Source organism: Peromyscus eremicus, chromosome 3, assembly GCF_949786415.1.
Source record: "Peromyscus eremicus chromosome 3, PerEre_H2_v1, whole genome shotgun sequence".
NCBI classification, from domain to species: Eukaryota; Metazoa; Chordata; class Mammalia; order Rodentia; family Cricetidae; genus Peromyscus; species Peromyscus eremicus.
In genome coordinates this window covers 30,565,122-30,587,341 of record NC_081418.1, presented here as the reverse complement: position 1 = coordinate 30,587,341, position 22,220 = coordinate 30,565,122, and the positions used below count along the sequence as shown (strand labels likewise).

Sequence of the window (22,220 nt, the reverse complement as noted above, 5' to 3'; positions counted from 1 at the left end):
TAAAACATACATATTTTGTAAAACTATCTCTCCAAGAAGATAGCTTTACAACCTATTATTTTTTGTTATCTTAATAACAGGTTATATTATTATGTACTTTTAAATAATATGCTAGATGATTTTGGTTGTTTTTAAATGTAAAGTGCACTGAAAGGAATATCAAAAAGCAGTAATTTTGTGAAAAATTTCTTGAAAATCACTTTGTGTGCTTGAAAACTGAATTATATTAAAGTTTTTTTATATTTTCCTGTTATTCAACAACTTCCATTTAGTGCTATGAGTCCATTCTTTTTTTTTTACAAGTTTAATTTAATTTTATTTTTTTATTTATTTTTTTTTTTATTTTGCAATACAATTCAGTTCTACATTATCAGCCACGGATTCCCTTGTTCGCCCCCCTCCCCTTCCCCCCAGCCCACCCCCCATTCCCACCTCCTCCAGGGCAAAGCCTCCCCTGAGGACTGAGATCAACCTGGTAGACTCAGTCCAGGCAGGTCCAGTCCCCTCCTCCCAGGCCGAGCCAAGTGATCCTGCATAGGCCCCAGGTTTCGAACAGCCAACTCATGCAATGAGCACAGGACCCGGTCCCACTGCCTGGATGCCTCCCAAACAGATCAAGCCAATCAACTGTCTCACCCATTCAGAGGGCCTGATCCAGTTGGGGACCCCTCAGCCATTGGTTCATAGTTTATGTGTTTCCATTCATTTGGCTAATTGTCCCTGTGCTTTATCCAACCTTGATCTCAACAATTCTCGATCATATAAACCCTCCTCATTCTCGCTAATTGGACTCCCAGAGATCCACCCGGGGCCTAGCCATGGATCTCTGCATCCAGATCCCTCAGTAGTTGGATGAGGTTTCTAGCACGACAATTAGGGTGTTTGGCCATCCCATCACCAGAGTAGGTCAGTTTGGGCTGTCTCTCGACCATTGCCAACAGTCTGTTGTGGGGGTATCTTTGTGGATTTCTGTGGGCTTCTCTATCACTTTGCTTCTTCCTATTCTCATGTGGTCTTCATTTACATGGTCTCCTATTCCTTGTTCTCCCTCTCTGTTGTTGATCCAGCTGGGATCTCCCGCTCCCCCAAGCTCTCTTTCCCTTGACCCTCGCCCTTCACTACCCCTACTCATGTCCAGGCTGTTCATGTAGATCTCATTCCATTTCTATGAGTTCATTCTTAAGAGCAAGAGTATATATGTATATCCAGTTTGCTACATTGAAGCAGTAATTATATTTTATTAAGATGTTTCTAATAGGCATTTGAATTCATTTCATATTTCCGATATGTTATGTTTCAGAATTAATTTTTACATTTTTAATCTACATGAGACACAAAACTATTACTATAATGTTCTATATATTTTACAGAAATTCCTCTTTTTGTTGCATTCTTAGGTTTTGCTTTTCATTATGTCATTTGAAAATACCACTCAATTGAAAGCCATATTTAAGAAGGAGAGTTTTAAAACACATATAGACTACTCTGTTCAAAAACGATGGTTTTTGTTTTTTTGTGTAAAATCAGAGAAGTACTGTGGTTTAAAGGCACTCTATTTTCACAGTATGTGCACATAAATTCCTCTGTGTCTATATATCCTCATTCGGTAGTGAGGCCAGTTATTAATTTCATGTCCATCAGTTGGTTCTAACAAAATATTGGGCATCCTGGTAGTAACACCTTAATGATAAAACTGGGTCTAGTATAATTATGGCTTATCTGTATTGAGCCATTAGTGTAAAGCATGGTTATGATGACCTGTTTTATATTTCTAATACTAGAGAAGGGTTTTTGGTGTGGTGGTGTTGTATGTCTTTAATCATCCCTCATTTCCACCACTTTTAGAAAACAGGGTGAGTTCACAGAGTAGAAATGACTGTTAAAAAAAAAAAAAAAGCACCAATGGACAGAGGCACCAGCAAAATGGCTCAACAGGTAAAGGCACTTGCTGCCAAGCCATGCCTGATTATGTGAGTTTAATCTGTGGAATCCCCACAATGGAAGGAGAAAACCAATTTCCAGGGGTTGTCTTCTGACCTCCTCATTGGTACAGTTTACAAAAAACAAATTACAAAATTACAAATTACAAAATTACAAATTTCAAGGATTGTCAGAAGTGAAGTAAAGCCAGACACTTACCCTTATTTTCCAATCACAAATTGAGCAAGGCATTGTTTTTTAATTTTTTAAATTAAAACTTCACATGCAGGCTATGTGGATGTACAAATTCATTGTGCTTAACCACTTTATATTTTCTTGAATAAATGGCAGTAGGAGAAGAAAGTTAAGATATGAGTTGAACATATACTTTAGAGATGCAGAAGGCCCATTGCTGAGATGGTGAGATCTGCTTGGAGTGATAGAGATGGGAAGAGGTTGGGAATTTTAGAGTACAATAAATGCTTAGTATGGTAAAGAAGGCATTTAGAGATGCTTCCTAATGTGTGGGGATTTCTTTGCTTTTCTACTCATATAGACAAGTTAACCATCTTGATAACTGCATGTTCTGCTCGTGGCTCAGAGGAGCATGTCTTGAAGTGCGTAGAGTTACTACTTTCACGAAATGCAGATCCAAATGTTGCTTGTAGGTAAGAGCCTAATTCTCTGATGAAAATATTATACTTTACCAACCTGTTATATTTGATAAAATGAATTTTTAAAAGTCAATAACATTGTTTACTTGGCCAAGTAGTGAATAAAAATGCATCATAAAGTCATAGTTTCATTGTATAAGATTATCAAAAGGAGATAACATGAAGGTAAGCTTTTGACTTTTAAATTTTAGAGGACTAAGAATTTGTAATTACAAGGAAAGAACTCTAAGCCATTTCCTGTGAATCATAGCCTCAGAAGAACATGGTGGTTCAACTATAGTACAGTAATGAAATAAATCAAATAAATAAATAAATAAAGTTTCTTAAGTTTTTTCCATCTAAGAATTAAGAATTTGAGTCTGAAAAAAAAAGAGAATTTAGGTCTGACAAGATGGCTCAGCATTTAAGAGATGTATATACTGCTCTTGCAGTTCCCAGAACCCACATTGATTGGCTCAGAACAACCTGAATCTCTAGCAACAGGGAATCCCAACACCTTCTTCTGAACTCTTTAGGCACTTATACTCACATGTACATACCCACACAAAACATGTATGCACATAATTAAAAAGAATAACGAGTATTTTTTTAAAAGAATTAATAGTTTTATTTATACAAATACTAAGAAAACACATTGTAAGCAGTTTTTCTCTGGCCCACCTGCCAGCTAACAAATAGCCACATTGAGATTTCTTATTAATTTTAAAAGCTCAGCCAGTAGCTTAGGCTTGTTACTAACTAGCTCTTAAAACTTAAATTAACCCATTTCTTTTAATCTATGTATTGCTACATGGCACATGGCTTTACCTATCTGTGGTTGATATATTGTACACTCTAATAAAGCTTTCCTAGGGATCAGAGAACAGAACAGCCACTAGATTAGACATAGAGGTCAAACAGTGGTGGCACACACTCCTTTAATCTCATCACTCGGGAGGCAGAGATCCATTTGGATCTCTGAGTTTGAGGTCACAGTGGAAACAGAACCAGGCATGGTGGTACACATCTTTAATCCCAGCACTTGAGATCTCATGTCTTTGCTTGGGAAAGACACACACCTTTAATCCCAGGAAGTGATTGGCAGGAAGCAGAAAGATATATAAGGTCGGGCGGTGGTGGCGCACGCCTTTAATCCCAGCACTCGGGAGGCAGAGGCAGGCGGATCTCTGTGAGTTCAAGGCCAGCCTGGTCTCCAAAGCGAGTTCCAGGAAAGGCGCAAAGCTACACAGAGAAACCCTGTCTTGAAAAACCAAAAAAAAAAAAAAAAAAAAAAAAGATATATAAGGCAGGAGGACCAGGAACTGGAGGCTTTTAAGCAATTCAGCTGAGATCCCTTCCAGGTGAGGACTCAGAGGCTTTAAGTCTGAGGATTTGTGGAAACAGGAAAGACTGAGGAGTTGGCGAGGTGAGGTTGACCATGGCTTGTTCTGTCCCTCTGATCTTTCAGAATTTACCCCAATATCTGGCTCTAGGTTTTTTTTATTAATAAGACCATTTAAGATTCATGTTACTCCTGTCCTCCAGCATGTCTTGCTCCTTCTATGTCTCCTGGCAACCCCATCTTTCTTCTTCCCAATGTCTTCTGTGCCCCCAAAATCCTGCCTAGCTATTGACCATTCAGCTTTTTATTAAACCAACCTAAGTGACAAATCTTCACATTGTACAAAAAGATTATTCCACACAATACATAGAAGTGTTTCTCTTTCATAAGACTTCATCAGTTAGTTAGGTAATTGTGTATAGGGAATAGTACTAGATACAAACAGTAAATATACCACATATATGTTGAAAAGTTACTACTAATAAAAATAAATTGCTTAAAATTTTCAATTGCCTTCTTGCCTGGCTTCATTTTTCTACTCAGCCTTCCTATTAAATCTCTCTTTTTGTTTTAGCTAATCTTCAAAGTGAAGAAAATAGGAATTAGTACACATAAAATAAATGTCTAGTGTGGATAGAATCATTCATAATTTATTATTCCTAGTAGTTACTATCCATGGCCTCAAATATAGTAACAATTATACTTAACTCAAAGTTTTCTTCCTAATTTAGTTTGCTACCTATGAGACTGAAATAGAAGCCTTGGAAAGTACTTAGATAGCATATTTAGATCTCCTCTAAAATAAAAAAGATTTTTATCCCATTGAAGTACTTCTCAAGCTATATCTGTATTAGCTTCCATACCATATTGGCAATCTTTAAAGATACTTTTGATTGTTACACCTCAAAAATATCACTAGCATTTAGTATTTAGAGGTCAGGGATGGCCCAGTACAATATCCTATTATTCATAGGATATCCCCTCCAAGCAAAGAATTACTAACCCCAAAATGTCGATAGTGTTGAAGTTAAGAAACTCTGATATAGTATTAAAAAGGCCAAGCTATACAGATAATCATCACCTAAAAATTAAAGATTAAAAAGAGTAGATATTAAAACTATCTACAAACGTTTAATGCAACACTTCATGGGAATACTTTTGTTCTGTTTAGAGAATAACTCTTAAGTGTAAATTTTAAATCTGGTTGTACCTTGAGATTGAGACACACATACACAGTTGAATTGAATCCAAGTGTGCTGTCATTTAGATTTGTACCTTTGGAAATGGCCTGAAATAAGACTTGCCTCTCTGGATTCAGTAAAATATTTGATTTTGTGGTGTGTTCTTCAGCTTTTGCTTTTGCTGTTTTTTTCTTTCATTACTTTCACAAGATATTATGGGTAGCCAGGCATGGCAGTCCATGCCTGTTAGTCTTAGCATGCACGAGTCTGAAGCAAGGGACTTATGAGTTCAAGGTCAAGCCTGTACCACTTACAGGGAGACTGTGTACCAATAGCAAGTGGTGAAAGCTTTGCCTTCTTACTGACTGACTTATAAGCATACCAAAGGAGACATCAAGGCAAATGGTGTCATGGGTTTATTCTGCCTCCTTAAAAACTAGATATCATCTTTCAGATACATAGGATAGACCTTAAGTGATGTGTCATGTAAAAGGAAAACAATCTCAAGACACAGGAGAATATAATGAGGTTTGGAGGGAACTGGATGAATAAATCATTAACAATAGGAAAAAACATGAAACCTGTTTGAATATGGGAGTTTTAGTTTGATGTAATATGTACAAAATATACCAAAAATAAATGTAACAGGAATTATTATCCAGCTGTCAGAGGGAAAACAGACTTTTAGATGAATTTATTTTCATTCTGTTGACTTAAATTGTTTTGCTCATAAAAATTACCTCTTAGAGTGATAGAAGAGATACATAAAGTTTATAAATGACTAATTTTGTAAAAGCTAGATGATCACCTAATTGCTACTCTTCTAGGAAGATTTTCTTTTAACTAAAATGAGATCTGTAGACTTCTTTCATGAATAAAAAGCCTATAGCAAAGCCTTATAGGTCAAGCTGTAAGCTAAAAACTGAACTTTCATTTCTGATGTCTGGTGTGGCTAGAGCACATGTACACCTTGTTGGAACAGCTCTAAATACAGTCTTTGTAGATAAACTAGCAGGGTGAAGAAAATGAGGAATTCACTTGTTTGTTAGAAAGAAGATTCTTTAGGAGTTTGTAGACTTTTACAATGGAAATGAGTTATTTGAATCAAATCGCTTTGTCAGTTTTGCTGAAAATGAATAGAAAGAATAAAAGTTAAGAGTAAATGTTGAATTTTCTATTACTTTATTTGCTAGAAGTCATGTGTTTTATCACAGTAATAGAAAAGAAACTAATACTCTGGCAAAAAATAGCTGATAAAATCAAACAAAATTTATTGGCTTAGATATTGAAAGAAAGGGCAAATATATAGTAAATTTCTATGAAGTTACTTGCTGACTTTGAAAGGCAGAATTTGAAGCATTTTAGGACTAAGCTCAGGGAGCATGGGTGGGAAGGGCATCGCTGCCAGCATTGCACCTTTCCTAACCCCCACCTGCCTAAGTGGACACAGCCCCTGGCATGGTTCCGGGGGCACCACTGACTTCCCCACATCTCTAGTTAACCTGCCTTAGTTGCTTATTAGGAGATTCCGTTCGTGCTTGTTGTGACTGTTGTTTGTGCTACTTCAGCAAACCACTTTGTATGGGTGCTGCTTATTACCACCAAGTGTTTGCATATGTTTTCAGATTCTCTCTTCTTTAACCATTATAGTTCATTGGTGTATTTTCCTCCCTCCTTCCTTTTCTTCCCCCTTCTCTTCCTCTTTCCCTCCCTCCTTTCTGTCTGGATTAATTTTTTAGACTGTCTAGAGAAATTACCATTTTATTGTTTGATAAAATTCAAATCGAATTGTTGGTGTGTAGTAAAGGGAACTCTTGTAGGTGGTGTTCTACCTTCATTGTTTGCTGGAAGTCTCTACTTTCGGGTGTATTGTAGCCATCAAGAGAGGGCAAAAAAAAAAAAAAATAGATCACGCACACAGTAAATGTTCAGCACCTGGAGCATAGAATATCCCTATCAGAGTTTCTCTTGTCTCACAGATCTATGAATTCTAACTTGTTTCCAGAGTCAACAGCCCTTACATTAGCATGCCTGTTGGTCTGAGTTCTGATGATGTTCTTCACCGAACTGGTTAGGTGACAGCAGAAAAAGCTTTCCAACAGTCCTCTTTACAAAGAAGCTTAAAAATCAAACCAAATCTAGCGTAGCCTTTTTGTGGTGGGCCTTTTATTTTTTCATTTAAAAATGAAAATTGTCCACTTAAAGGTAAACATTTAATACCCAAGGTTTTCTTGAGACAGGGTTTTGCTGTGCAGCCCTGGCTGGCTGGAATTGGTTGTGTAGATCAGGCTAGCCTGAGCTTCACAGTGCCTCTTGAGTGCTGGTATTAAAGGTATGTATCACCATGCCCAGCTATAACACAATTTTCAATATTGCTGCTGCTGAATTTTAATGTAAGTAAATAAGTGTTTAAATAAATCTGAGGCTGATAAAATGGCTCAGCAAATCAAAGTGCTTGCTCAGCAAGCCTAATGACCTGAGTTCCAAGAACCCACATAATGTGAAAAGAGAGAATGTGTGATTGCCAAGTGCTTGTTGTTGGTACAGGTTCATCCACACTCACACACTCATCATACACATTCCTTTAGTTTCCCAAATCTCATTTTACCTTCAATCTATTACTAAAATAGTGAGTACTTTTCTGGCTTCTTTTTAAACTTGCAGTGTTACTTTCTATAACTTATTCCCTGAAAATATTTCTAACTCTAAGTTAAAACTTCTTTAATATGGTAAATATGTCATCTAGATCGATTAGTACCATTATCTAAAATCTTTGTGAGCTTTTTTCTGTTGGTAACATTTCTCGTGCCTCTTCTTAATGACCAGGTGCCAGTCATTAGATTTAAAAAAATTGCTGTGAGAATAATATGAGGTATTCAATCATATGTCAGTGAAACTTGCTCTTTCTAAAAGATGCCTGGAACATTATTAGTTCTGGAATCATGTCATCTAATATTGGAGATTGAGGTTCCCTTGGACTATTGTGGAGGTATGAACATGGCAATATTTTTTTTCACCTAGAAGATATCATACCTTGAGTCTCAACTTAATTCTTTTCAAGTGTGACTGATAAAGCCCTTTACCATGTATATCTCAGGACTGTTGGCTTATTTCTGATATTCAGAGCCATATTCCTGTTGATCTGTGAAGTAGCAAGGGTCCTGAGGCAAAAGCAATTATAAATGTTAGCTTTCACTCTCATGTTTTGCTCTCTGGATTTCAGCTCAGTGACTCCTTGGTGTCTTTGTTTTTAAGAAAATTAAAAAATTTTTAAATACGGCTGTTTTAGGTGCCTTCGCAGTTTTGGTCCAAATTATCTAACTCACCGTGTCTACAAGGAGAAATTAGCATCTTCTAATTATAATTTGTTTTTATGACTGTTTTAGTGTCTACTCTTGCCTTTATTTTCTGTGTGGATTTCTTTTGTAGTTTTTTTTTCCAAAAATTAACATTAACATTTCATAAGTTCTCCATATTGGTACAAAGAAATCTACATCATTCTTTTATCACTTTTCCTATTTTTTTCCTCTCCTTTCTTTAGGATTAATTGCAAAGAACTAACAACTTGAAAGTAATTTTTGAAGTTAATACTCTAAGACAGAAATCACACTTGTGTTTTTTTCAACATTGCTGATTGCAGTGCTTAGCTGGCAAAGGTTTTCTCTCACTCTGCATATTCCTTTCACTCTGCTGATGTTCCCTTTGCTGTGCAGACACTCTTGCCTTTCCTGTGTCCCCTTAGTTAATTCTCCGGGTAATTTCTTGTGCTGTAGGAGTTTTGTGCAGAAATTTCTCACCTATTCTATGTCTTTAAGTATATTTCTTATGCTTTCCCCTAAAAGTTTCAGTATTTCAGCTTTGTGGAGTGTGTTACCTTCTTTCATCTTTATATGGGTTCTGTGACAGGCCTCTACAGCCAGAGCTGATACCCACTGAGCATCTTCTTAGGCATGCTGTCTTTAAAGGAAACATTTGTCTCAACATTTGCTGCCTCCCAAGTCCTGTGTTAATTGCTTTTAAATATGTGGTCTAAATAATGAATATAAATCAGTGGTAAATGGAGCTGACATTTTTATTGTTAAAGTAGTAATAAGCTTTGTAAAATCATATATAACTTAATATGGTTTTTTGTTTGTTTTTAGAATTTGTGAGATTTCCCCCTAATTTGCTGAAATGTTTTCTTTTTTTAAAAAAGTATACTTATATGTAGAAGGTACTTTATCTGGCAAAGAATTATGTTAAATTCAGATTTCTCAGCCATGAGATAAGAGTTTTATAAACTTGTGTGGCATTTTAACTTCAGTAAATGTTTTATTACCGTTGATAAATAAGGACACATTAACCAATGCTCAGTGTTTTGATGTAATCATTGCATAGTTGTTAACTTGTTGAATAGTATTGCCTATTCTGAAAAAGAAGAAGAAACCTTGGGAAAAACTTCACCTTTCTCAGAGTATAAATTTAGTTACAAATTTCACTGGAGCAGCTTGGTAGAGTGAGTATAATACTAGTCTTGTAATGAGAACATGCTTCTAGTTTAAATAAATGTGTAGCACAGCTTGCTTCTGACAACACAGGCAGACATCGTGACAGTATTCTTCCAAAAGCAGTTCTTAAATTGCTAACTTAGAAAACATTACTAGAAATGACCATTAACTTCCTGATATTTTTCCTCTTCTTTTTAAATCTGCATATAAATAATTGGCACATTTTTGTTGTGAATATTCAAATGACAAATAAGTTCATGGAGTAAACACAAGTGTTCTATAACTGAAGAAAATTGTTATGTTCTATCAGATAGTAACTAAATAGTTTAATGAAAATCCCAATCTTTTTAAAAACCAAACCGTATTTACATACAAATGTATATATGCATATAATTTTTTTCACTCAAAAACGAGTGTGGGATCTTTCTGTCATACTTAATAACTTTATGTTGTTTGAGATCTCTACTGTATTCATATTGCTTGTACACTTTCCTTATTACACATTATCATGTTGACAGCATTAAGCTATATGCAGTTTGACATTCTTGTATGGTTAGGAGGAATGTCTCATGAACTAGATTTCTAAAGTTTGAGCTTCCACTTTTTTTTTTTCTAACTCTGTAGTTTTGTTATTTATCTTTTCAGCTTTGTTTTCATAATAAAAGCATCACATCATAAAGATGTTTTTCTGTTTTGAACTGTTCCTAGTTAGGGAATAAGGATGTACTACTCCTAACAAGATGTACACATGAATTATATAAAAGACTTCCAGAAGTAGATTGCTTTAAAAGTTCATACATTTAAAATGCATAAAGAATCGAGCCGGGTGGTGGTGGCACATGCCTTTAATCCCAGCACTCGGGAGGCAGAGCAAGGCGGATCTCTGTGAGTTCGAGGCCGGCCTGGGCTACCAAGTGAGTTCCAGGAAAGGCGCAAAGCTACACAGAGAAACCCTATCTCGAAAAACCAAAAAAAAAAAAAAAAAAAAAAAAAAAAATGCATAAAGAATCATCAAAACCTGTTTGGCAATTCATATTGTAAGCTCTCTGAAAGAATATCCACTTTATATCCTCCTCAATGTATAAATAAGTTTCGTGTATGTGTGTGTGTGTGTGTGTGTGTGTGTGTGTGTGTATGTGCTGCTGCTAGGGATTAACTTTTATTTGCTTCTATTTAAAATAAGAATTATAGCTTCCCTTTTAAATACAGATTAATTGATGATATTTCTTTTCATTGGCCTATTTAGTCCATTATCATTTAATATATGTGATATATATATTATATATATATATCATTTAGTAAATGAAATTTTTGTTCTAATTTTGATTGGAAATCCAGGATTTTTTTATTATTTTACTCCTTATCTTGTCAGTCATTTGTTCTTTCATTGTTCTTTGAATGACTACCCTAGAAATTACCACACCAATTCTTTATTTATTAAAGTCTACTAAAAATTAGTGCTTTTATCAATCCATGGATACTGTTAGATTCTTAGAATGTTTTGATTTCATTTGTCTTTTGAGTGTATTGTCATGTATTTAAATTTATATTTACATGATGCTCATAATTCATTATTACTATTTTAGTATTAGTGGCAATTATGATGTTAACTTTTAATTTTAGCCATGTAATCATCTTCTCTGGTGTTCTTCACTCTGTCCTGTATTTTGTTTCAATCAAGAATCATTTTCCATTTAAAACCTTTTCTTAGTACATCTGTGTATTAGTTAGGGTTTTATTGCTGTGAAGAGACACCATGACCACAGCAACTTTTTTTTTTGTTTTGTTTTGTTTTGTTTTGTTTTTTCGAGACAGGGTTTCGCTGTGTAGCTTTGCACCTTTCCTGGAACTCGCTTTGGAGACCAGGCTGGCCTCGAACTCACAGAGATCCGCCTGCCTCTGCCTCCCGAGTGCTGGGATTAAAGGTGTGCGCCACCACCACCCGGCTCACAGCAACTCTTATAAAAGAAAACATTTAATTGGGTGACTTACAGTTTCCAAAGTTTAGTCCATTATCATCATGGTGGGACATGGTAGCATGCAGATAGACATGGTGCTAGAAAAGGAGCTGAGAGTGGAGAAGGAGCTACATCTTGATCCCACAGGCAACAGGAAGTGAACTGAGACAACTTGAGCATATATGAGACCTCAAAGCCAACCTCCACAGTGGCACACTTACTCCAACAAGGCCACACCTCCTAATAGTGCCACTCCCTTTGTGGGACATTTTCTTTCAAACACCACAATCTGTAAGAAGCAGAGTCTTTTTTGAAAACATTTTGTTTACAATTTCAAGTTTTTTATTGGAGATTAAAATTCTAGGTTATCAGTTACTGTCATTTTTAAATTATTTTTTTTGAAATTAGAATATAAATACAGTATTTCCTTCTTACCTAGGGAAGAGCACACCAATAACAAATGGTCAGCCCTGAAAACATACATGCAATACAATACACACATACAAGTAACATACAAATATAATTGTATTTATGTATTTAGAAATATGTGTCTATACATATGCATATGTGTAAGTAACAATAACTAATGAAAAACAGGACCATGAATTTGAAAGTTATTTTTTTTAATACTTATCAAAACTTTCTGTTGTACCATCTGCTGTTTCTTCTGAAAAGGCCATCCATCCTTATATTTGATCCTTCTAAGATACTTTAAATTTACTCATTGTTGTTTTAATTTTCTGGGGGTTTTTGAACTGGGATTACAGATGTGCACTACCATACCAGCTCTATTGGCTCTTTAAAATAATAGCAACAACAAAATCTGTTTTATTGTATTTTTTTGTTATGTGTCAGTTTGTACACATAAAACAGTGTATCCATATACAATATTTTATGTGTACACACAAGCACACTAACACATTTTCTAGAAGATACAGAATGAGTTCTGCCTCTGAGCTCATTACCTATGGTGATTACTTATTGGTTTCCTTGCATGTCTAGATCTGTAATTATAGAAATTGAGAATGCTTTTTTGCCTTTCTAAAATTTGTGCTTAAGTTTCCCTTTTTCAATACTCATAGGCACCATTTCAAATACAGAAGTTTCTGATTTGAGAAAATTAAAGTACGTATTCTTTTCAGAATAGAAGGAAGTCTAAACATACTAAGTTGTGTTTAGACACGAAGCCCAATATTATTAATGTTGCCTTTGTATCTTCTTGCAAGGTCAAAGATTAAAACGAAACAAAACAAAGGCATAAGTTTGAGACTCTAAAAGCAGTCGTCTCTGCTAATTTCCTGAGCATTCTTTTTAAAATGTGTTTATTGCTGTACATGTGTATGACGTCTCTGCATGGGCAGGTGCATGCTACAGCATCTGTGTGGAGGTCAGAGGACAACTCTGTGGTAGAAATTCTCTCCTTCCACCCTTACTTGTGTTCTGGAAATAAACATTGTACCACACAGCAGTAGGTGCCTTTATGCACTGAGCTATCTCACCGGCCCTACACATTCTTAATACATTTTATTAACCTGAGTCTCCTTTATTCCATGTTACTTTCTTAAAACTATTTCTTGCTTCCTAGCCTCTGGTGTTTTCAACAGAAAAGTCAGCTGTTCATCTTATCATTGATCTTTTAAATGTTTCCTCCCCAGCCCTAGATTCTTGGTGCCAGAATCTGTAGGGAGGAGGGTTATTGCCACAAGATGCTGTTTTCCTTGCTACCCACCTTCCCACACTTCATCTCCAGGAGAGAAAAATGTATCCTCCTTAGGAGAGGTGATTTTGAACAGTGCAGAGCAGGTGGTCTGTCACTTGTGAGTCGTAGACTTCTTTCTCGAAGTCTGTTGCTTGATATCTTTTATTAATTTGGGAAATTCACCCGTCAATAAGATACTGTCTTTGCCTCATTCTCTTCTCTGTAACTGGACTTGAGACCATTACACTTAGTCTGTTACATGTAGACCAACTTTACTAACACTCTCTCCTTTTTGATACAACCATTCCCTTCCTCAGTTTACAGTGGATATTCTCTCCTGCTATATTTTCCTAATCACTAAACCTGCATAAGTTAGTGCATCTACTATTAAGTCCATTTGTTAACTTATTACATTTTTCAGTTTTAAATTTTCTGAATACTTTTTATTGCCAGATATTCATGTCTCTAATTAAATTTTTCTTTTAGTTTTTCTCCTTTTATTGAAAAATTTTTTATCATACAATACATTTGATCATGTTTTCTCTTCCCCTAACTCCTCCCTAAATCCTACCCACTTCCCTGTTTTTATATCCAGTAATGTTCTATTATGAAATTGAAGGCACTAGAATTTTATGTGTATGTGTTAGAATTATAATATCATCTTGAATTATTGTTCTCTTTGTCAATATGATGTAACCTTCTTTATGTTTTTGAATAATTTTGGCTTGAAGTCCAGTTTTCCAATATTATAACAGTAATGTCTGCTTTCTTCATAGTTCCATTTGCTTTGAGTGATTTTTCCAACCTTTGCCTAAGGTTGCTTCTCGTTGACGGTGAGGTGTGTCTTTTGACTGAGTTAATGAGACAATATTTAAAGTTATTATTGAAAGGATTCTATTAATGTCTGTCATTTAGTTCATTTTGTAGCTTTTGGTATTTTCCCATTCTTCATTTGCCAAATTTCTGTCCTAAAGTAAGGTTTATTCTTTCCTATAATCTCAGGGATTTTTTTTTTCAGTGCAAAGGATTCCTTTGGGTATTTTTGTCGTACTGACTTAACAGTCATGAATTCCATTAGTTTGTGCTTATCATAGGAAGTTTTTCTTTCTTCAACTGTAACACATAGTAATCTGGGTTGTTCCTCCAGTTCTTAGAGTAAATCATCTATACTGTCCTGGCTCCTAAGGGTCCTGTCTTTGGATCTAATCTAATTCTGGCATATTCATCTCTGTCTGTGACTTGGTTCTTCTCTCTTTCATCTTTTTATCCTCTAAGCTTTGCATTTTAACTAGAATGTAGCATGGAATGGTTCTTTTCCTGTCTTGTCTGTTTGGTACTGTAATGTCTCCTGAATCCTGGATGGTCAGCTCATTCTCTTGATCTGCTGACTTTTCCTCTGTGATCTTTATTGAATGTATTATTTGTGTCTCTAGTCTTTATGTTCTTCTCCTTGTTCATCCCCATGATTCATAAATTTTGTCTTTTAATGGTGTCCCCTGGGTTTTATATATTATTTTTATACATTCTTACTTTATCTTGATAGATGTCTTGATGTTCTTCTCCATCTATCTTGTTCTCCATCCCTGATACTCTCTCTGTCTTCCAAGTGACTCATGGTATAAGAGAGGCTTTCTACTGAGGTGGTTTTTTTTTTGTTTTTTTTGTTTTTTTTGTTTTTTTTGGAGAGAATATAGGACTCAGTTCCACACCATGGGCTTGGCTTTCCTGCTCTGGGAGCCTTAGTGTTGCTTCTCTACCTTCACATGGATTGGATCTGCTCTGTCACCATACAAATTCCTGAGGTGGATTACTTACAAAGATTAGAGGGAAGTGTGTGTGGGTGAGTGTGCATGTGTATTTCAGGAATCCTAGTTTCTGATCGCTCCCCTGTCCCTGAAGTTCACTATGTTTCATAGAACACTAATCACATCGATCTGAAGTATAGTTAGGATTCTCACAAACATGCAGCTTTGAAGCTTCAAAGATGTGGCACTCTCTTAACAGCTCAGCTCTGTGAGGGTCTATACAGTTAATGACATGGAGGGATCTCATGTGCCAGCAGAAATCTCATCTCAAACTAGAAGCCAGCATCTGCATAGGGCCAGGCTTAAGGGTTGTCCCAGTTTCCATGAAACTTAACAAGATTCCCACAAGATGCCCTGGTCATCATCAAGTACTTCCCCCAGTTAACCTGAGGACCTCTTACTATGCCCCATTTCTTAAAAGTTCCACACCCTCTCCCTGGAGGAGGAGACCAGCTTGCAACACTTGAATGTTTAGTGAACACCTAAACCACTAGAGCACCCTTCCAACATCTTGTAGTCCCCTCAGTGCTGATCTAAAACTGTCCTACTCCTGGACGTAGATGTCCAGTTCCTAGCATTTTATCATTGCCCAAACTGTGCTTGTTTCATTATTCTTCCAGCTACACTTGTGAGCAGAGTTTTTAAAAAAAAGTGCATCAAATATGTATGTGAAGGTGTAGGCAGATTTTTCTTTGGACCTCCAGCTCAATTTAAAAAAAAAATGACATGGAGACTTATTATTAGTTATGAAAGCCTACAGCTTAGGCTTATCCCATTAGCTCTTATAACTTAAATCAACCCATTTCTATTCATCTACGTGCTGCCATGTGACTCATGGCTTTTGCCTTTCCTTTTGCATGTCTTGCTCCCTCTGTGTACAACTGGCTACTCTGCCTTTCTTCTTCCCAGAGCTCTCTCTATCCAGAAGTCCTGCCTATACCTCCTGCCTAGCTACAGGCCATTTAGCTTTTTATTAAACCAGTCACAGTGACACATCTTCACACAGTGTAAAGGAATATTCCATAGCATGAAGGTAAACTAGTCATTTAATTTGTAGTACGAAGAAGCGGTTAAGTACATCATTGTGAATGAAAATTCCTATGAACTTGAGTTTTGTTGCCCTCTAGTGGAAGTGTTATTAAAATGAAATAACCATAAAGTCAGATTTGATAAAAGGTTTAGAAAAATGATTTATGTTACAAATGCACATAGGCTAGCTTTGAAATTAAGCTAGCTGACCTTACTGCTTATACTCTAAACCAGAAGTTGGTGCACTTAGACTATTAGAACACAGACATGCTCTTTTATTTATGTATCATCTGTGGCAGTTTTCATACTGTAAGAACAGAGTTGAACACCACCACCGTGGCATATCTATGTGTGCTCACAAAGATTAAGGGATTTACTCTGTTGTCTTCTGCAGGAAAATTTTGGTGAACTCTGACCTAAACCATTGAACTTGGTGGTTTCTAGTAGAGCTACTACCTATTTGTTTTCAGTTATAAAAGGAATAACAAAATTATAATGCTAAGATTATATTGGGTTTATACATGGTAAGTCCAAAGCAATCAGCTCATAAACTGTTAGACATAGTAGAAGTAAAAGCATATCATTTTCTAATGCTAATGTGCAAAATTCAGGTGACTATCTAGAAAATACAGTGATGCCATAGATCCCATTCTTGAGAGCAAACATAAATGTCTAAGATAAGTGGAAAAGAAAACTGAAGGACTTAAATAAAGACAATTTTAAATTATATTCCATGAAATTTTAGAAGACGTAATAATCTTGTCATTTCTTTGCTAAGATGAGACCATTTAAAAAAGATACTTTATATAATTTATAAAATTAAGTAGCCTATTCAAAGGACCAAGGGAATTGTATCAACTTTATGAATAATTATAAAATTTCTAGAAGAAAATATGACTAAAATATCAATAATTTGGGTGAAATTATAACCGAAACATATAAGCTGAGGATATGTCTTGACCTTCCACAGCAAATTTAGATGTCATACAACTAAAATCTTTTAATAATGTTCTATTTAAAGCAAAGGGGAGTGCTCTGGCCTGGAAAGGCAAACTCTGGAGAAAGAGATGGGACATGTGGCAATACCTAATATCTCATTATTTCAGACAAGAGCAGGACAGATAACTTGAGTCTTCTGTGTTTGAATGGATCAGGCTGGTAGGCCAGTAAACAGGGTACATAGCCACTAGTTACTAAAATCCAGAGAATACCAGCATCATAAGATTAAATATGCACAGCAAAGCCAAGAAAAGTGACTTAGACTACAGAAAGGAAAAGTAGAACCTGAAAAGGGCATTACCACTCTGAGGGATGGAAGAGGGATGTGCTGCCACAAAATAACAAAAGGCTTTAGAAAACAAGTACGGCAACGTGTGGAACTGGTCCTGTAGTAAAGCTAAGCATAGCTGCATAATTTTAAGTGTGTCGATGCTGAGAGCAACTAAATGGGTTAGAAGCTAGATGCTAGGAAATTTTCTAGGATATAACACAGCAGGTAATAGAAATGGAATCTATCAGGAAAAGATAAGAAACATGAAGAACATTGTCAGAAGTTCTATTGTCTATCTAATAAGCTTCCAGAAATCTAAGATTTGAACTCAGGAAGGACCTGGGTTGTATCTAAACAGAAGGTTCCATGTGAAAATAGAAGGTAGATTTGCTACATTTGAAGCACTAATGGCCAGCAATCATCATATGCTGAAGACACCATTCCTTAATATGAAAAGATTCTTATTTCCATGACAAATATTTACACAGTAAGTAAATACATGTAGGTGTGATGATTAATGTTGATTGTCAACTGACGGGATCTAGAATTGCCCAGGAGACAAGTGTCTTGGCATGTCCATGAGCGAGTTTCTGTGTCAGGTTAGCTGAGATCAGGAGACCTCCCCTGACTAGATGACACAGTTCCATGGGCTGAAGTCCCGGACTGAGTGGAAAGGAAGAAGTGAACTGAGCATTAGCATTCTTCTTTTTGTACTATGGATGCAATGTGACCAGATTCAAGTACCTATCACCATGACTACCCCATAATTGACTGTGCTCTTGAACTGTGAGCCTAAATAAACCCTTCCTTAAATTGTTCTTATCAGGTGTTCTTCACAGCAGTAAGAAAAGTAAACTAATCAAGTAGTATGTGCATTTTAACTAAGAATTAAAATATATAGGTATATCACAATAAACTTCCAAATATCTTAAAGAAATTTAAACTTATTAAGGAAATAAGTTTCATATCAAAATACTTCCTATGAAGAAATGACCATCTATTGTTATTTGACAATTTAACAACTATATATGGAAGAAGACAAATGGTCTGAGAAATCAATTTGAATCTGAAATTATGTGTGTATTTAGTCTTTGCATCATCTAAGACTGAAGGTAAATATTTTGTTGTGTATATGGGAACTCGAAACAATTTTCCTCAGCGGAGACGCTACTGATATTTTAAGTGAGATCATCCCATGTGCGGCAGGACACATTGGCTGGTCCAGGTCTTCATCCATTCATCCATTTAATTCACACTCATTCCCTCTGGTGATTATGCTGACCACTAGAGGGAACCAGTAGACCTACTGCAAAAGAAACTTGATTTTCAGAATCTGCATGGATTTTTGCATTAAAACTATGTCAACAATGAGACGACACCTAGAGACAAAATAGAGAATGATTCTTTCCCAAATCTGGGGAAAGAATTGACAGAGTTTTCACAGCACACAAAATTGTTCAAGGAGAATGGAAAAAACTGCTTTAAAAATTATGATTACATAAGAAGATCTGAATATAACATGGAAAATAGCTCCTGGAACTTAAAAACTTATATTTGAATTCAAAATACAGAGAAGAAAAGAGGACAGGTATTTTTGCTAAAATTATTGGTGTGAAGAAGTCACATTCAGGATATACCTTCTGCTAATAAACTTTATGGAGAGATAGCCTACTTGTTGATAACATAACTAAAGTGAATAGGAATACGAACTTCAGGTCAAAATTCTTAAATCTCTGAAGTTTTTCATATATAAATCAGATAATGTGGGTGACTCCAAAGCACTGGGCCCAGAATGTCAAATCCTCCTTAAGAGAGATTGTTACATTCCACTCACAACAAATAGAATGATTCTGGTCTCCTTTGAATTGGCCCAGAAACTAACTTCTGGGGGGATAGAGGGGTTAAATCTCTAACTTGAGGAAGTGATAAGTTATAGAAAAACCACTAATCACTCTCAGAAAATACTCAAGAAACAGTTGGCAAATTAAATGAATGATTTGATCTCTTTCTGGATTGGCATAAATCCTAGCTCAGAATAAAATTCTATCTTAAACTAAAATAGAATGATAATAGACTGGATTAAAACATGAAAAGATCCAGTGAGATCTTTGAATTCCCAGCATACTCAGAATGGGCTCTCTGACTAAATTCTGAAGGAAGGGATAAATTCACTACTCATGTTAGAAGGCAGGGATTACTTAAAGATGTGTGTACATTTGTTCAGTACAGGGTATGGTATAAATATTCACTACTTATTCACTACAAGACTGGACCTTTTAATTTTATAATATTTTGCATACAGTATATTTTGATCATATTCTTTTCCCCTCCTCTAGCTCCTCCCAAATCCTTCCCACACAACTTCATGCTTTATTCTCTCTCTCTTTCTCTCTCCCCTCTAACAAAACAAAACAATACAAAAAGTCAAAACAAACATAGCCAATAAGACAAACTACCAAAACAAAACAAAAATCACACATAAAAAGTGGAGTTGAATTTGTTTTGGACATCTCCTGGGCAAGGGGCTTGCCCTGGAATGTGGTTGATAAACCTGTGACACCCAGTTGTGTTCTTAAATATCACTTGCTATATCTAAAGTTCTTGTTTCCTTCTCTTTTCATTCTTGATGACATTGTGTGTGCATACTTCTGTGAAATTGAGTGGCTGCTAGTGGTAGCATGAACACAAATGTCTCTTTCCTTCTTTCTCCGTAGGAGACTTATGACTCCAATCATGTATGCTGCCCGAGATGGTCACACGCAGGTTGTTGCTCTGCTTGTCGCTCATGGAGCAGAAGTTGATGCCCAGGATGAGAATGGTTATACTGTGAGAAATGCTTTTTCTGAGACATTGAGACTTTGCCCTTATACCAATACCCTCCACAAATGGCTAGTGATGTTTATTATCAATGAGTTAAGGAAAGCTGTAGAAGGCTTGGACTGTAGTCACCGCTAGGTGAAAATTCTGTGAGAGCAACAGCTTAGAGAAAGGAGGAATGATTTGATACTTGATAAAAGAGGCTATAATGCACAACAAAAACCAGGGCTCTAGAGAACGCACATGAGTTCTTTCACAGAAAACACCTGTAATGGCAGATTTGTTCTTTATTCCGTGATATTACTTAACTATGTAAAACTGCTTGGTTCATAAGATCAGTGAGAACAGCTGGAAATATGTTTACATTATATTTGCAGTGCGGAGATTGCATCCTTCTGCTAATTAGCCCTGCTCTTTTTTACTGTGCCATAAATACCGGTGAAAATACTTCTTATCTATCTCATATGCACTCCTTTTTAAACAGTCCTCTTTCCCACACTTACAGGCCTTAACATGGGCAGCACGTCAGGGTCATAAAAATGTAATTCTGAAGTTGCTTGAACTTGGAGCTAATAAAATGATACAGACCAAAGATGGCAGGACACCAAGCGAGATTGCAAAAAGAAATAAACATCTTGAGGTATTCACCTGTGTACTTTCTGTGTTGTTGTATTATCATTCAGAATTTTTATATTATTTGTTAGAGTTCCTAAGTATAATAATAACATTTTGAACAATTATTAAATACTTGAATAGGTTTTTTTCTCCAAGCAAGTAAGGAAAACTTTGTTTTGCTAGAACAGTCGTCTTTTAAATCACAGCATTGATATTGCAGTCATTTAAGTCATATGAAAAGATAGTAAACTCCTATTCTGTCCCTGTAAGTAACACTGTAATGGCATAGACTGCTTTGAGATGTACACTTGGGGTATGTGTATATGTAGTCATGCTGATTACTTCACCTCAGCTTAGCCAAGTGTTTCAAGTACTGCCTATTTAATTTATAAATAATTTCTCTAAAATGTTTCATATTATCTTGAAAATATTAAGTAAAAATACTATCCTTGATTTTTAAATTTCGGAATTAGTGTGCTTTTATTATTTTAGATTAAAGAATTTACTTGATTTTACAAAAGGTTTTCTTGGAATATAGAGTTATAAAAACTCTGAACCGCTCACCTTGTTAGCATTTTCTTCTAGATAGAAAATAATAATATGTTCACCTTTATTTTTAGTGTAAGGGATAGTAATAATGTTAACTGTATTTGAATGGCTCGGAATTTTTTTCAGATCTTCAACTTTCTTTCTTTCACTCTAAATCCATTGGAAGGAAAACTTCAGCAGCTAACCAAAGAAGAGACTATTTGTAAACTGTTGGCCACAGATTCTGATAAAGAAAAAGATCACATATTTAGGTAACATGTTTGAGTTCAACAAAATGTATATAAAATGCATATTTTATTACTTAGAGTAAATTTGCAAGTTTTAAAATGTATTGTATTTCAAACTTTTATAAGCATTTTAAAATGTCACTTAAAAATGTCTGGATTTTAGATGCTTTGCTCTCCAGAATTTTAGAGGAATTTTATTTAGTTATTTGCTTTATTTAACGCTGACTTTACTATACATTTTTTAGCACAATATCAAATTTTACTTTTAAGAGACTCAAGATTATATCAGTGTTTACACTTGTTTGTGTTAGATCTTATTTTCTAATTATTTTTATCATCTCTCTAGTTTTTTAAGCTAAAATTTGAAAGAACAAATCCCTAAATCCTGCTGTTCAATGCATGGCTACAAACCATCTAGTTACTACATTTGTAGCTACCATCTAATTTATGTTTATTGAATTGAAAGACACTTCTGTTTGCAATATTTCATAACAAATACATCCTGATGAATACTTTAAACCTTAGGAAAGATGAGCTGAATATTACCACCCATGTCTTCCCTTCATTTGCTTAAGAAACTTTGTTTGGGATTGGGGGTGTAGTTCACTGCTTAGATTATGGGAAGCCCTGAGTTTAATTTTTCAGTTTTAGAAGGGAAGAGAAGAAAG

The 22,220-nt window shown here is 35.5% G+C and overlaps 1 protein-coding gene across 2 annotated transcripts in view; it reads left to right on the top strand.

The window, feature by feature from the left end:
• Asz1 (ankyrin repeat, SAM and basic leucine zipper domain containing 1) overlaps positions 1 to 22,220 on the top strand; it is a 42,703-nt gene that overhangs the window by 5,410 nt on the left and 15,073 nt on the right. For both annotated transcript variants that reach the window (XM_059257412.1, XM_059257410.1), the window contains exons 4-7: positions 2,477 to 2,588; positions 20,059 to 20,170; positions 20,667 to 20,801; positions 21,452 to 21,576. In XM_059257412.1, coding sequence (XP_059113395.1) covers positions 2,477 to 2,588; positions 20,059 to 20,170; positions 20,667 to 20,801; positions 21,452 to 21,576 — 484 coding nt within the window. The remainder of the gene's footprint in view (positions 1 to 2,476; positions 2,589 to 20,058; positions 20,171 to 20,666; positions 20,802 to 21,451; positions 21,577 to 22,220) is intronic.